Below are 15,176 nucleotides of genomic sequence, written 5' to 3' on the forward strand. Positions count from 1 at the left end.
TCACCCCCAACACACCTACCCCAGCCATCAGGGGTCAGGGGAGGCTGGGGGACAGGAGGCTAGGTCCCTCGTTCAGTGTGGGGAAGGGGATGTCAGCGTCCTGGAAGGACGGATTCTCTATAGGGTGAGAGTCCTGAAACCCCCGGCCTCTGCCTGACATGTAAGGGGGGGAGGGGGGTGGGAGCTCAAAAAAGGCCGAGGTATGAATTCTTGGTAGAGAACCACAGAATGGCAGGCATGAAGACGGCTTCTTCCTCTGCTGGATCTGGAGCGCCCCCTGGTGGTCGAATAACTTCAGGCTACAGGAGGCCCTGGCCCACCTTTCTTGCCCAGTGCCACAGAGCCATGCGACCCAAGGCCCTTCCTGTCCTCGCTCCTCAGTTTCAGGACAGAAACATAAGATGGCACCTAGGTGATGGCTGCCTGCAGTTTCTGAGGGTTGGTGCCACATAGCTTAAGGGGAAGGCAATGCGTTCCCATGAGGGCCCCCTGGTCCTGCTCTGCTCAGAGGCCACCCCAGTTGAGGGTCAGAGTGGCAGCTGAGCTGTGCTGGAACAGACACAGGCTCTCCCAGTCCCTGGAGACACAAGCCCAGGCCAGGGCTCTGCCTCTTAAGACGTGACCTCCTAGAAAGAGACTAATGGACCCGGGGAGGAAGGATGTTTTCACCACGAGGATCTTTTCCTTCTTCTGGGTTCTAACGCTGCGAGTTAGAGGGAAGAAGAACTTCCCATGTCCCTCGGACACCAATAAAAGGAGTCAGAATCCTTGGTGAGGGTGGTGTTTATTACCCCAGGGCACTGAGCCTGGCCTAGGTGTCACTGGAACTGTGTGACACTGGCCCAAAGGATTCACTTTGGCTTCTTCTAGCCCATGTGCAGGCTGGTCGGGCAGTGGGGTGGGGCAGCTGGCCAGGCTTCCCCCACCCAGTTCCCTCCTGTCCCTCCACCCCCTCCAGACCTTCTAAAGGACATCTGTGTGTGTGGAGACAGGGGATGCTGGGGACTAAACCCAGGGTGTGGCCCATGCTAAGCAAGTGCTTTACCACTAGCTACAGCCCCAGTCCCCGCCATCATCTTCTAAAAAGAGAATATCCTCTCAAGGGCTCGCAGCTGGTTAGGCCCGAGTGTCTGGTTCCTCCACAGTCAGGGGTCCCTGGGCTTCATTCTCATACTCCCCAGGTACCTGGAAGGCAGGAAGGGGACCACGGGAGAGCTCCAGGGAGCTGCAGGCCACAGCTCGGGGCTGTGGGGAACACAGGAGGTCAAAGGGCATGAAGGCCTGGGGTCCAGGGCTGTGACCGCCTCACCTCCCAGTAGATCTGGTCCTCGAAGCACTGAGAGTCTGGGGGGGCATCCAGGCAGGGCAGTCTCAGCAGGAGCCCTGGTGGTGGGAGGGAAGGACACGTGAGGCTTCTCTGACCCCAGCCCCCAGGAGAGGCTGCCATTCAGCGCCCCAAGGGCACAAGGGGGCTGGAGGCATGAGGTCAACCTGGCACCTGGCACAGGAAAACCACAGCTGCAGTTTTTGAGCACCTACTGATGTGCCATGAGCTTCCTGAGAAATCACCACAGCCCTGTGCTGTGGATCTTATCCCTGCATTTCAGACAACGTGACCAAGGCTCGGGGAAATTCAGCCACATGCTCAAGTCTGCAGTTGGTAAGGGGCTGACCAAATTATTATTCTGTCATGCGCCACTGCGTTTTCGGTGGCCTCCCACATAAGAGAAGCACAGAAAAGGAGTATGCTGTAAACCAGTTCTTACATGAATGAACTGAACCTAGAGAATGAAAATCTTGGGGTGAGAGCAGGAAAGTGGGGATCCTGAATGAGGAATTATTTTTAAGGTCAGACATCAGGAAGGACTGCCTGACCTGGGACCCAGGGCGGTGTTTCTCTATCCAAAGGTTTTTGTGAAACCTCCATTCTAATGGTGAGCAGGCCTCTTCCCTGCAGGGAATAGATGAGCCTGCCCCTGCTGGGCCTCAGCCTGAGGCTAGGCTGCCCTCTAGTGGCCCCAGGGAGCAGCACAAGGGAGCCAGCAGGACAAGAGGGAAACTCAGTGGCACCCAGCTCCCCAGCCTCCCTGACACCAGGAGGGAGCAAGAGCCATTTGTAATCCCCCGCTCTAAGGAGGTTACCCTGACCCTTCCACCTGACCTCTGGCATAAGTTGGACACTCAGTAAGTATCTGTGAGCAAATGAATTCAATGCCAGGGACAAGGGACTCAGTGGCCCTTCCTCCAGAGACTCCCTCTCTTGTTCTTGAGTCCTTGGAGCTCCTACCAGTGTCGTCCCCCCCCCACCATCCAAGACCACTCACCTCCAAGGCTCCCGCCCACAACGGCCAACACCAGTGTGACCAACAGGCCAAAGAGCTGATATATGGCCTGAGATTTGGCAGTGCGCTGGCCCTCGGCTATGAGTGGGAACACGCTCTCCAGGCTGCAGGGAGACCAGGTTGTGGAGAAGCAGGGGTGAGGGACAAGGATGCAGCAAGGATACAGGGCAGGTCCCATCGGTGGACAGCCCAGCAGCCAGAGGGCTTCCGGAAAGCCCTGTAGGCAGGCTCACCTCAGACCTTGGCTTAAGCAGGCCACAGCCTGCAACCCCGCCCCTCACACCTTTCAAAGCTCAGTCCAAGGTCATTCTTTCCCACCTCTCCTCTTAGTCCCGATGTGCAAAAACAGATCCCAAGGGTCGTTATGTCTTACTGACCCTTTAATAACTCTCCATACTCTTGAAATCATTTGTTTAATGACTTCCTGTTGCATTTGACCAGGACAGTGCCTGGATTGGTCTTTTTCACTCCAGTTTCCTTGGCTCCCATAATGTGAGTGGATGGGCGGGTGGGTGGATGGGTGGGTGGGTGGGTGGATGAGTGGGTAGATAGATGGGTGAGTAGGTGGGTGGATGGGTGGGTAGGTAGATGGATGGATGGATGGATGGATGGATAGGTGGATGGATGGATGGATGGATGGATGGATAGATAGTTGGTGGGAAGGTGGGTGGATGGGTGGGTAGGTGGATGGATGGATGGGTGGACAGATGGGTAAGTGGATGGATGGGCAGGTGGATGGCTGGATGGGTGAGTGGATAGATGGGTGGATGGAGGGGTGGGTGGATGGCTGAGTGGATAAATGGGTGGGTGGGTGGGTGAGTGGATAGTGGGTGGGTAGGTGGATGGATGGATGGGTGGATGGAGGGGTAGGTGGATGGCTAGATAGGTGAGTGGATAGATGGGTGGGTGGATGGGTGGGTAGACAGAGGATGGATGGGTGAAAATAGACACAGAGGAACAGAGTGACAGAGGGCATTCCGGAGGGATAATGTCAGCTGTGGATTGGGGGAAACTCACCCATCTCCATAAGCATCATGGGTGGCTAGTCCAGCCACCAGGACCCCCAGAAGGGCCCCCAGGACCCCCGGCATTCCATGGAGGTTGTGGACACCACATGTGTCTTGGATTTTGAGTTTGGATTCCAGGACGGGCTGAGGGAGGACAGAAGAAATCATCAGACTCCTGTCCCCTCCCACCTCCACTCTGGGCCTGCTGGGGAGGTGGGAGGAAAGTGACACCATGCTCTGCCCAGGCCAGAGAGGCAGCTGTACCGTTAAGAACTTGTACCCCAGCGTGGAGACAGTCCCTGCCAAGAAGCCAGCTGCTAGAGCCCCAAAGGGGGTCAGCATCATTTCACCAGACGTCCCCACCACAACCCCTCCGGCCAGTGCTGCATTCTGAACGTGGACCTAAGGGAACAGGGAAGGAAGGACATTGGAGACCCTTTCAAATTATCCACCCACACTCAACACAACCCCCTCCGCAAGACATCTACTGCTCTGGAAGTCCCTCTGCCATCTAACCTCTAACTCTCCTGCTTTCATAGTCTCCTATTCTGACCCCCCTATGCTTGTTTCCATGGAGACTTCCCTGCAGAGTCTCTCTTCCTCCTGGTAGGTTGTCCCTCTGCCTCCCCCAAGGCCTTCTCCCCATACCATGTCCAGCCGCCCGTCCCCACTGATGAGGGCAGACAAAGCAAAAGTGCTGAGGGTGCTGGCCGTTAGGGAGTAGTACGTGTTGAGGGCTGTCCGATGCTGCGTGTCCCCCAGCGCAGTGGGTGCAGAGTTGAAGCTAGGCCAGAAGATCCACAGGAAGATGGTTCCTAAATGATGGGCAGCCAGGCAGAGTGAGAGGAAATGAAGGGCTCCCCCTCATGGTGGGAGACGGTTACTGCAGACAAGTCACCTACTCTGCAGCCTGTTTCCTCGGCACAAAGTGAGGATTCAAGGACATGGTGCAGATGAACACAGGCCATGGCCTAGCAGGTACTAAGTGCTTGACAAGGGCTGACGTGCAGTACATTGGTAAAGCTCGTGCCTAGTGCAATCCGCAGTACCACCTGCACCCCCAACCCTTTAAAAAAAAAGAACTCAAAAAATGGTATCTATTAAAGGGTACTGGGAACTGCGTGATTGCAAGCCACAGAGCATTGAGGTTTTATGATTGTTTGGTTTTTTTTGCCTTGTTGATACTGAGATTTGAACCCAGGGGCACTCTCCCACTGAGCTACATTCCCAGCCTTCTTTTTTCATTATTATTTTGAGACAGGGTTTCTCTAGATTGCCCAGGCTGGCCTTGAACCTGTGATTCTTCTGCCTCACAGGCTCCTGAGTAGCTGGGATTATGGGTATGCCTATCTGAGTGTTTTGTTTTATTTTATTTATTTATTTATCTCACACATGCTAAGCAAGCACTTTACTACTGAGCCACATACCAGCCCGTTTTATTTTATTTCATTTCATTTTATTTTTTTAAAGTATCAGAAAAGGAGAGGAGCTAGACACGGTGGCACATGCCTGTAATCCCAGCAACTCTCCCGGCTGAGGGAGGAGGATCATGAGTTCAAAGACAACCTTAGCAACTTAGCAAGGCCCTAAGCAACTCAGAGAAGCCTTGTCTCTAAATAAAATATTAAAAATGGCTGGGGGGGGGGGTTGTGCTTAGTTGTGTTAAGCATCTTTGTTACCAATAAACAAAACAAAAAAACAGAGGAGAATAAAGACCAAAGTTATTGCACATGAACATTATTCTGGGTGCCTTTATCAGGAAAACCATTTGTTTTAGAACCTCAGCCACCTCCTAGAGAAGGTGGACGAGGCATGGGCTGCCTGCTCAGTAATGGATATCCCGAGCCTTTGGGGTAAGAATCATGTGTGAGGTTCATGGACCAGTCCTGCAGGGAGAGGGGGGAAGAGCCAAGGGACAAGGTGCGGGAGATGGCGGAGGCCCAGCAAGGTGGGCCAGCCAGGTAAGCGGCTTCAGGACTGTCCCTTAGTCTTGAGGAGCCTGCTGGGTGGAACTGCTCCCTGCAACCCCACAGACCTGGGTAAACTGGACCACACTGACATGGGCTGTCTCTAATGGAGACTGGGGGGACAGTGGAGGCAGGGACCAGGGTCCTGCCTCAGTGACCTACGTGCTAACAGCCAGGAGCCAGGAGGCAGAGATCTGAGAATGTCTGGGAATCCTGGGGTAGCCTTTGGACTTGAGGCCAAGCTTATCTGGGTCTCAAAGGTCAAGGAGATTGCAGCCCTCTGTTTCACAACAAACCCAGAGAGGGGCAAGAAATACAAAATACAAATATTTTGTTTTCAGTACTAGGGATTGAACCCAGGTGTGTTTTGCCACTGAACTACATCCTTAGCACCCCCGCCCTGCCTTTTTTTTTTGAGACAGGGTCTTGCTAATTTGCCCAGGCTAGCCTTGAACTTGTAATCCTCCTACTTGTTTCCTAAATTACTGGGATCATAGGCATGAATCTCTCAAAACAAGTCTTTTTTTTTTCTTTTTATCTCTTTTTTTCTTTTTTTGTACCAGGGATTGCTGAGGCTGGCTTTGAACTAACAATCCTCTGGTCTCAGCCCCCTGAGTCACTGGGATTACAGGCACCATGCCCAGCGCTTCAGTCTCTTTTTTAATGTAAAAATAGGCACTGCAGGCCCTGTTCAGTGCCTTCTATGAAAAATAACATGGATGTCCTCTGCTGACCGCAGTTTGTAAATGCACAGAGAGGAACAGAGTTACAGGGCCCCCCAGGCCAGCCCTACTGCTCCCTGGGGGAAGCAAAGATTCTTCCTACCTTGCCTGACAGTGCAGGGGCTTGCAGGGAAGCTAGAGGGGAAAGCCCTCATGGGTGGAAGGCAGCAGCAGGGGCAGGCAGAGGTGGAGATCTGCAGGAAACCAGACCCCCCTCAATGCAGCTCAGCTGGAGCCCAGTACAGGGGAGGGTGAGTGAGCAGACTCGGGGGCTGTATCCCAGGATGAGTGTCTTGTTTCTAATGTGTGGTTGTGGGGGCCCTCGAAGATCTGAAGCAAGATGGAGGTGGATTTAGAAAGGCCCCTGGAAAACTGGGCATGGTGGGACATGACTGTAATCCAGCAACTCAGAGCCCGAGGTCGGAGGATCCCAATTCCAAACCAGCCTCAGCAATTTAGTGAGACCCTGTCTTAAAATAAAAATTAAAAAGACTAGGGAGGTAACTCAGTGGTAAAGCGTGCCTTGGTTCAATCCCCAAAATAAATAAATAAATAAACGGGACTGGGGGGTGCAGCTCAACCCCTAGGTTCAATCTCTAGTACTGAAAAAAAAAAGACAAAAAAAAAGGGGGGCCCTTGGGATGGATCTGAGCCAGATGGGTACCCCAGGTCTGAGTTCTAAGAATGTCATAAAACCATTAAGAATGATGAGCAGTTGGGCATGGTGGTGCACGCCTGTAATCCCAGCAACTCTTGAGGCTGAGGCAGAAGGATTGCAAGTTGGAGGCCAGCCTCAGCAACGTAGTGAAGGCCTAAGGAACTAAGTGAAACGCTGCTCAAAATAAAAAATAAGAAGGGCTGGGGGTGTGACTCAGTGGTTAGGCATCCTTGGGGTTCTATTCCAGGAGCGCATGCACACACACACACACACACACACACACACAAAGACAAAGAACAGGCACTGGTGCATGCCTGTAATCCCAGTGACTTTGCAGGTTGAGGCAGGAGGATCACAAGTTCAAGGCCAGCAACTTAGAGAAACCCTGTCTCAAAACACAAGAAGGGCTGGGGATGTGGCTCAATGGTAGAGCAGCCTTGGGTTCAATCCCCAGTACTGAAATAAAAAGAGCAGATTCCAAGCAGGAAGAGTTCCCAGCTAGAAAGCCAAGGACCTTAGTTAGGCAGCACCCTAAGACTTCTCCTGGAGCTGGTCTCCTCCATCCCAGATCAGGGGGATCTGGAACCAGCCCCTGAATGGCATCCGTCACAGGAGGCCTCACCAATCATGGCAAAGAGGTCCGAATGGTAGATGGAGCCTTGGCGGTGCTTGCTCTTCTCCAGCTGGCGCCTGTAGAGGACCCTCGACAGGAACAGCCCGAAGTAGGCTCCAAAGGTGTGGATAGTCATGGAGCCGCCCGCATCCCTCACCTGGGGAGGAGGAGCGCAGGTGGAGAGGCAGCCCGCCCCTGCCCGGCAGCTCGCCCAGCTCAGAGCCTGGCGCTGGCCACCCCAACACCCTCACCCATTCCTGCAGACTCTCACCCCCAGGAGGTTGAGGAGCACGAACTCGTTGATCCCGAACAGCGCCACCTCCAGCAGGGTCATGAGCAGCAGCTGCGCAGGCCCCGTCTTGCCCAGAACGGCCCCGAAGGAGATGAGCACGGAGGCCGCGCAGAAGTCGGCGTTGATCATGCTGGTGCGCGGGGGAGAGGGCGGGAGAGGGGCTTCGGGCACCGGCCGGGAGGGCCAGCGGGAGGCACCTCTCCCCTGGGTCCAAGGGACGGCCTCTCTCCTTCTTGCAGATTGGCCCACGAAGCCCACCAAGAACCAGAACCGAGCCCAGGGCGCCTCTCAACCCGCCCCTTTCTGCGAGGCCATCGCTGCCCCTAGGAGCGCTTGGGTCACAGCGGCCACAAAATGTGAGCTGGGCTGGTCGTGGGTCAGGGATGGAAGGACACCAGGCAGGACACCTGGGGAAACCAACTGATGGGTCAGAAACAGGGCCAGGGACCAGCCTCCAAGGACAAGGGCTTAACTGTGTCTCTGGGGCAGGAGCCGCCAGGGGGACCCCAGAGCGCCGCTCTCTGCACCGCTGCCCACCTCTCCACGCCGACATGGATGTGGCCGCCGTGGAAGGAGTGCAGGAAGCCCTGCACCAGGGTGGACCACTGCAGGGCCAGGGCGGCCAGGAGGAAGGTGAAGCCCACGCTGCTGAAGCCGTAGCGCTGCAGGAAGACCATGAGGAAGCCGAAGCCCACGAACACCATGGCGTGCACGTCCTGGAAGCCTGCGAGGGCCAGGGGCGGTGAGCACCGCGGCGCCCGGGCCACCCCCATAAACCCATCGGCCACCCTGCCACTGCCCCTGGCTCCTGCCAGCCAAGGCCGCCTTGAAGCCGAGTCACGCCTATAAAACTCCCCAGGCATGGCAGGGCCACCCAGCCCTGAGCCACCTGCCCAGAGCCGGCCAGCTTGGAGCAGTGGGACCCAGACCATCCCTGATGCCCCCATGTCAGAGCAAGGGACTAGAACTTTCTGCTCTGAGAATTTTCTCCTTCTCTGCCCCTACTCATTTTATAGTTGAAAGTCCAGTGTGCGCCCTGCTCTTTCCTGTAGCAGCCTGGGCCCCTCCAGGGCTCTAAATTCTCTTCCCCTTTGGTTTCTTTTCAACTCTATTGGTAAGTCCTTCTTGATTTCCGACCACCATGCCTATGCCTTTAGAATCTACAACTAAAAATAATTTGGTGACTAGCTTTAAATTGTTAACATAGATTACTTCAGAGAAAAGGAATTGAGGGAGGGGCAAGGCTGCTGTAACGCACAACAGCAACAGAAAGAATCCCCTGGAGCGGTCTGATTTGGAGACAGGAGGAGGGAGGAGCTTACTTTTTTTATTTTTTGACTAGGGATTGAACCCAGGGGGGCTCTACCACGGAGCTACATCTCCAGTCCCTTCTTATTAAAAAGAGTTTTTTCACAATACCCTTATTCTACTTATTTATTTTTATGTGGTGCTGAGAATCGAACCCAGTGCCTCACACGTGCCAGGCGAGCGCTCTGCCACTGAGCCCCAGCCCCAGCCCCAGCCCTTTTTATTTTTTTAGTGTGAGACAGGCTGGCCTCACTCTGCAATCCTTCTGCCTCAGCCTCCCTGGAGGCTGAGTTTACAGGTGTTCTCCAGATTTTACTCTTTTGGTTGTTTCTTTGTATAGTCTGAATATTTTAACTTTATAGATGAATGACTTGAACTTTCAGAGTACCAGTGGGTTTTCGGACGGGAAGATCGGGGGCCTCTTCTGTTCACTTTCTATTCTGTATCTACCAGCATAAAAAGCTAAGCTAATAAAAATAATACACAGTGATATCAAAAATAAGAGAAATACAAATAATCATTAAGTAATTAGTATTAATTCGTTCTGTTACCTCTTCCCCACATCAACTTCTAAATAGGGTTTGAAGCAACTTAGACATTTCCTCACCTCATCTGGTCCTATTTTCTTTATCTTGAGTCTGTCTGTGGAGATGTCAAGCTATACTTTTGGCTATAATAATAATAATAATAATAATAATAATAATAAAACTAAAGAAAGAGCATCACAAGGGGCTGGGGATGTGGCTCAAGCAGTAGCGCGCTCGCCTGGCATGCGTGCGGCCCGGGTTGGATCCTCAGCACCACATACAAACAAAGATGTTGTGTCTGCCGAGAACTAAAAAATAAATAAATATTAAAAATTCTCTCTCTCTCTCTCAAAAAAAAAAATTAAAAAAAAGAAAGAGCATCATAAATGTTTTAAATATTCTTTAGGAAAATTCCACAATGACCTCATCCGATGGGTCACAGTCAAAATGCTGCCACACGCTGGTCTTGGTGGTACCTCCCAGCAGTTCAGGAGGCTGAGGCAGGAAGAGCAAAAGTTCAAAGCCAGCTTCAGCAACCTAGTGAGGTCCTGTCTCAAAATAAAAAATAAAAAGGGGTGGGATGTCGCTCAGCGGCTAAGCACTCCTAGGTTCAATCCCTGGTTTAAAACAAAAATACAGGTACACAAAATTTATGTATAAATATACTGTATGAAATTACCTTCATGCTATGTGTGTAAAGGTATATATGAAACAAAGGAATTTCTTTAGACTTGAGTCACATCCCAAGATACTCTCCCCTCCATATATAATAAAGTTCAAAACATCTTAGATCAGGCATATTCATCTTATACACATTTTGGTTGTAAGTGACCCCAAATCTCTTATAGAAAAATTAGATTATAATAGAAAAAAACAAAATTTTTTTGTATGCTTAATCTGAAGAGGTATCCACAAGCTGGAAAATTGTTATGGAATTTTATAATGCAATCAATAACTTCGAGAGAAGCTGACTTTTATGCTTTTTCATTTTTTTCTTTTGCAGTACTAGGACAGAACCCAGGCGCTTGTGCATGCTAAGCAAGGGCTCTACCACTGAGCTACATCTTCAGCCCTTTTTAAATTTTATTTTGAGACAGGGTCCTGCTAAGTTTTCCAGGCTGGCCTGGTACTTGTGATCCTCCTGCCTCAGCTTCCCGGGAGCTAGGGAGGTGTATCCACCACACCTGGGTTTTATGCTTTTTTTTTTTTTTTTAAGTGCTATATTTAATGTTGCATAAGAAATAGTTTTGTAAACAGGGGGTTGGGCCTGAGATGGAACTGGAGGTCTGCAGCTTGGCTGCCAATGCTGGTAGCCAAGGTAGTGAGGGGCTGGAGACCTCCTGGCCTCACTACGTCCCCAACCCTGCACTGCTTCTCCAGCCCCCCTGAGGTCACCCAGATCTCACAACCCCACAAAAGGAAGCCACACGTAGACCTCAGCCTCCAGCCTAGTTTTCCTAAGCCTCGCAGCCTGATTTCTTTTCTCTTTGTACGAATAGTAGAGAGGAGGCCATGTCTGTTCTTGTTCCCAAGGACAACAAGATAATGGGGGGTGGGTGGCGGGGCTCCAGCACATTCATATAAGAAACCCCTCCAGAACTTGTTTAGAACTCCTTACCCAGGCTTGTTTGGAATCATAACTCGATCCTTGGTCTTTCAACTGTAGTCTAAACATCAAGGAACGCCCTCCCTGGGGGCTGTTCCAGGCACAGCTTCTCCTTGAGCTCTGGTGGGTGAAGGGCTACTCCGGTTGAAGGCAGGAGGACAGATAAGGCCTCCCAACATTCCTTTCTGTGTGGGGTGGGGTGCAGCCTACCCTCCCTAACCCAAGCAACTTTTTTTTTTTTTCCACCAGGAATTGAACCCAGGGGCACTCAACCACTGAGCCACATCCCCAGCCCTCTTTATTTTCTATTTTGAGACAGGGTCTTGCTAAGTTGCTTAGGGCCTCACTAAATTGCTGAGGCTGGCCTTGAACCTTTGATCCTCCTGCCTCAGCCTCCCAAATTGCAGGGATTACAGGTGTGCACCCAGCCCCAAGCAATCTTTGGTTAGAGAAGGTAAGAGGCCTCTAGAGCTACTGATTGCTCTCCAACCTTCCCTTACTGCCCCTCCCCAACCCAGCTAGGTGACTCCTGACACAAAGATGAGGCAAGGTGACAAGTTAAAGCTGGGCCTTAAGCATCTGTCAAAGTCAGACTTAAATTCCAGCTTCCCCACCCACTGGCCACCCCCTGACCTGTGACTTTGGACAAAACACTTAGCCTCTCTTAAGCCTCTGTGACATCATCTATAAAGTGTGAATTTAAAAAGGTGTATACAAGGGGGTGGGGAGCAGGGAGAGAGGACCCAGGAGGCCAACTTCTACCATTTCCACTCCACCACACCTGCCCCCAGGAGATCAAGGAGCTGTATTCTCCCAGAAGAGGTCACAAGGCACTCTGGTCCTGGTCACATGACCTTATTCCCCCCTCCTTTTTTGAGGGGTACTGTTGGAACCCAGTGGTGCTCCACCTCTGAGCCACGTCCCCAGCCCTTTTTATTTTTATTTTGACACAGGGTCTTCCCAAGTTGCTGAAGGTCTTGCTAAATTTCCTGGGCTGGCCTTGAACTTGCAATTCTCTTGCCTCGGCCTCCTGCAGCTGGGATTATAGACATGTGTGTCCTGGTGCCCTGCTTGCTCCCACCTATCCTAAATCCCTCTTCCCATAGGTAGGATCTCAGATGTGTCTAAAGTTGTACTGGCTAAAATTAAAAAATAATAAAATTATAAAACAGATCATCCATATTGTTTTCTTTAATATTCATTTTTTTAGTTGTCGTGGACACAATACCTTTATTTTATTTTTTTATCTTTATGTGGTGCTGAGGATGGAATCCAGGGCCTCGCAAGTGCTCGGCGAGCGCTCTACGCTGAGCCCCAGCCCAGCCCCCATATTGCTTTCTTTCTCCTGTTCCTTCTGTGGCCTGTGCGGCCCTGGACTCCTTTCTTATTTTCCATCCTTAGTCCTGTGGACTGAGAGGCCTGCAGGGTTGGGGAAAGGCTGTGGACGGGGATCCAGAGAACTGGTGCTAGACTGGCTCCTTTTGTAGCTTGCTGTGTGATCTCAGGCTCTCTCCCCACATCTGAGAGGGGTTGACCAGATAGGCTCTGAGGGCCCAGGTTACAGATACAAAGAGACCCCTGGGAGTGGACATGCCCTTGACATTGGCAGTCCTGGAGCTCACCAGCAGCTCAGGACTTCCTTTCATCAAAGCGGTGGTTACACCTCCCCCTGACCCTGACCCCTTCCCATGGACACTGGGACAGCTGAGAACTGGCTCTTCAAAGCCCCAACCTCTAGGGACTTCACACCTCCCTCAGGCCTGACCTTCCCCCACTGCAAGGTCAAAGTCCACCAGAAAGGAAACCTGGGGCAGAAAAAGAGGTAGGAATCCTGGGGCTACTCTGCAGCGGTGTGTCATAGAAGAGCCCAGCCCTGCAGCAGCCTGGGAAAGGGATGGATTCCAGGCAGAACTTAGGAACAGGCAGGGCTTCCAGGCCTTGTGTGACATCTACAGGAGAAGCAAGTGGCCGGCCCATGGCAGACAGCCCCTCAGACTCCTCCCACCAGCTCCCATCTTTCTGGCCCATCTGTTTACCTTGTTTTCTTTCCTGTTCCCCCCACCACCACCACCGCCAGTATTGAGGATTGAACCGGGGTGCTCTACCTCTGGACACCCCCAGCCTTTTTATTTTATTCTGAGACAGGATCTCACTAAGTTCTGCAGCCTGGCCTTGAACTTGCCATCCTCCTGCCTCATTCTCCCAAATTGCTGGGAGTATACAGGTGCCACCAAGCCCAGCCGGGTCCCTGCTTTTGATCCCAGCTTCCATGGCTCATCTTTTCAGTCGAGGCTGGGGACAAAATGTGTGGAGTCAGGAACTGTAGCCCCTTCTGCCTAGGGTGGCTGGGGGTCTGGTGCGTCATGCCCAAGTCCAAGCCTCCCCCTGAGCCTGTCCATCCTCAGCATCGTGAACTTCATTTGACTGGGACTGGGTCAGGGTGAGGTGGGGACAGCCTGCCACCAGCACTGCATATAGAAATTAGGGTAATAACAGCCTGGATGTTTTTATAGGAGACTGTCACACCCTGGGCTTGTTGGAGTTTAGAACCTTCACTCTGAGGTATCCTTCTTCCTGTTGCTCAGATGGGGAAAACTGAGTCTCAAAGAACTGCTCAAGCATTTGTGATGGAGTCTGGCAGGTCTTGTTTCCAAGTGGCTGAGGCCCTCAGTTACAAGGCAGGGTACCCAACATTAAGGGACAGGCTCCGTCCCCATCTAGGTGGTGAGGGGGGCTAACCTCCCCCTCTGAACCTTGTCAGTAGGCAAGTAGCCTGTGGTACAGGAGCTTAGGATGCCTAAGCCTAGTTCCAGCTCTGTCACTCACAAGATGGGTGATGGGTAACGCCCCTCCCATGCCTTCATTCCATGTCTGGGGTTACTGCTCTGTGGTCAGCTGATAGCTGCTTATGTCATTTTCTCTCTGGCTTAGAAAGGCCAATTTTGGGGTCCTGGGGAGAAACGCCCGAGTCCCAACCACTCTTGGATGCTTCCAGGTGTGAAGGTTTCATACAAAATACCTGCCATGGGGCTGGGGCTGTGGCTCAGTGATAGAGCGCTCACCTAGCATGTGCCAGGCGCTGGGTTCAATCCTCAGTACCACATAAAAACAAATAAATAAAAGAAAGGTATTGTGTCCATCTACAACTGAAAATTATATATAAATTAAAAATACCTGCCATTACTACCACCAACACCCCACCTCCCACCCCCCCACACACCTCCTGCCCACCAGCTAGATTCTCTTTCCTGTAGTGAGGGCAAAGCCCCTAGAACAAGCCAATTCTCTGGAACAAAGCCCAGTTAGGTCAAATGGGAAGTGGGGCAAGAGAATGGCTAAAAGTGGGGCTTTAGATCTGGATTCAAATCCCAACTCTCCTACTTCTTCCTGTGTGTCTCTGAATCGACCACTTAACCTCTCTGAACCTCACCTTTGTCTCGTAGCCTAAATGGGAAGGCATGTGCCATCCTCAGCACAGTACCCGGAACCTGGCAGGCACTAGAGAAAGGGTTATTTCCAATTCGGGGGCCCCTTCGTCTCAGCGAGAGGGTTGCCCACCTAGGGACAGATCTGAGCACCCAAGAGCTCCCTCCCAAGACACCCGGGAGCGTGGAGGGTCTTCAGGTCCCCTCCACGCCCTCACCCGCACTCACTTGGGTAACGAAAGTAAAATTCATTGTTCGCGTAACTGTGGTTGCCCCAGTGCCAGCGGGCAGCGTCGGTTTCGTGGTTGTAGCGGACAAAGATGGCAAAGAGGATGATGGTGACAGCCTGGAAGAGGAGGCACAGCAGGGGCAGCTGCAGTCGCCGGCTCGCGGCGCGGCGGGGAGATCCGGCCATGGGACAGAGGCTGTGAAGTCGCCAACTCCGGCGGGACTCGCAGCGCGCGGCTCCGGGCTGACTGTGCCGGGAGGAGCCCGGCAGGTTTCGCCCGGCAGAAGCCCCACCCCCTGGAGACCACGCCCCCGGGAGGCCACGCCCCCGAGAGGCCCGCCCTCCGCGGCTCCAGGTAGGAGCCCGGAGCCAGAGCATCCCGCAGCCGGGGTGGGCAAGGACTTGAGGTCGGTGTTCGGACCCCCCAGGTCCTCTCTCTCTGGGTCCAGTTGACTCTGCCGTTCTTCCGGCCAGGACAGG

The 15,176-nt window shown here is 52.6% G+C and overlaps 1 protein-coding gene across 2 annotated transcripts; it reads right to left on the reverse strand.

The window, feature by feature from the left end:
* Positions 1 to 1,108: 1,108 nt before the first annotated feature.
* On the reverse strand, positions 1,109 to 14,882 carry Rhbg (Rh family B glycoprotein). Of its 2 annotated transcripts, none has more exons than XM_077791339.1 (10): positions 14,696 to 14,882; positions 8,139 to 8,325; positions 7,581 to 7,731; positions 7,319 to 7,466; positions 3,998 to 4,164; positions 3,614 to 3,751; positions 3,360 to 3,493; positions 2,325 to 2,446; positions 1,310 to 1,383; positions 1,109 to 1,185 (listed from the first exon to the last, which is right to left on the reverse strand). In XM_077791339.1, exons 1-10 carry the CDS (start codon positions 14,880 to 14,882, stop codon positions 1,117 to 1,119), a joined length of 1,377 nt encoding a protein of 458 aa, XP_077647465.1. In that variant the 3' UTR covers positions 1,109 to 1,116. The 2 variants fall into 2 exon arrangements, with proteins under 2 accessions (XP_077647465.1, XP_077647464.1); XM_077791338.1 differs by having other exon boundaries at positions 1,117 to 1,225; positions 1,305 to 1,383.
* Between the last annotated feature and the right edge of the window lie 294 nt (positions 14,883 to 15,176).

The sequence above is a fragment of the Urocitellus parryii genome, chromosome 11, assembly GCF_045843805.1.
Source record: "Urocitellus parryii isolate mUroPar1 chromosome 11, mUroPar1.hap1, whole genome shotgun sequence".
NCBI lineage: Eukaryota > Metazoa > Chordata > Mammalia > Rodentia > Sciuridae > Urocitellus > Urocitellus parryii.

Coding starts and splice junctions, on each gene's coding strand:
- Rhbg (XM_077791338.1), bottom strand. CDS start 14,882: ATGGCCGGATCTCCCCGCCGCGCCGCGAGCCGGCGACTGCAGCTGCCC. Junction 7,467..7,580: donor TGCTCCTCAACCTCCTGGGG/GTGAGAGTCTGC, acceptor CCTCCTCCCCAG/GTGAGGGATGCGGGCGGCTC. Junction 3,752..3,997: donor GGGACGGGCGGCTGGACATG/GTATGGGGAGAA, acceptor CTGTTCCCTTAG/GTCCACGTTCAGAATGCAGC.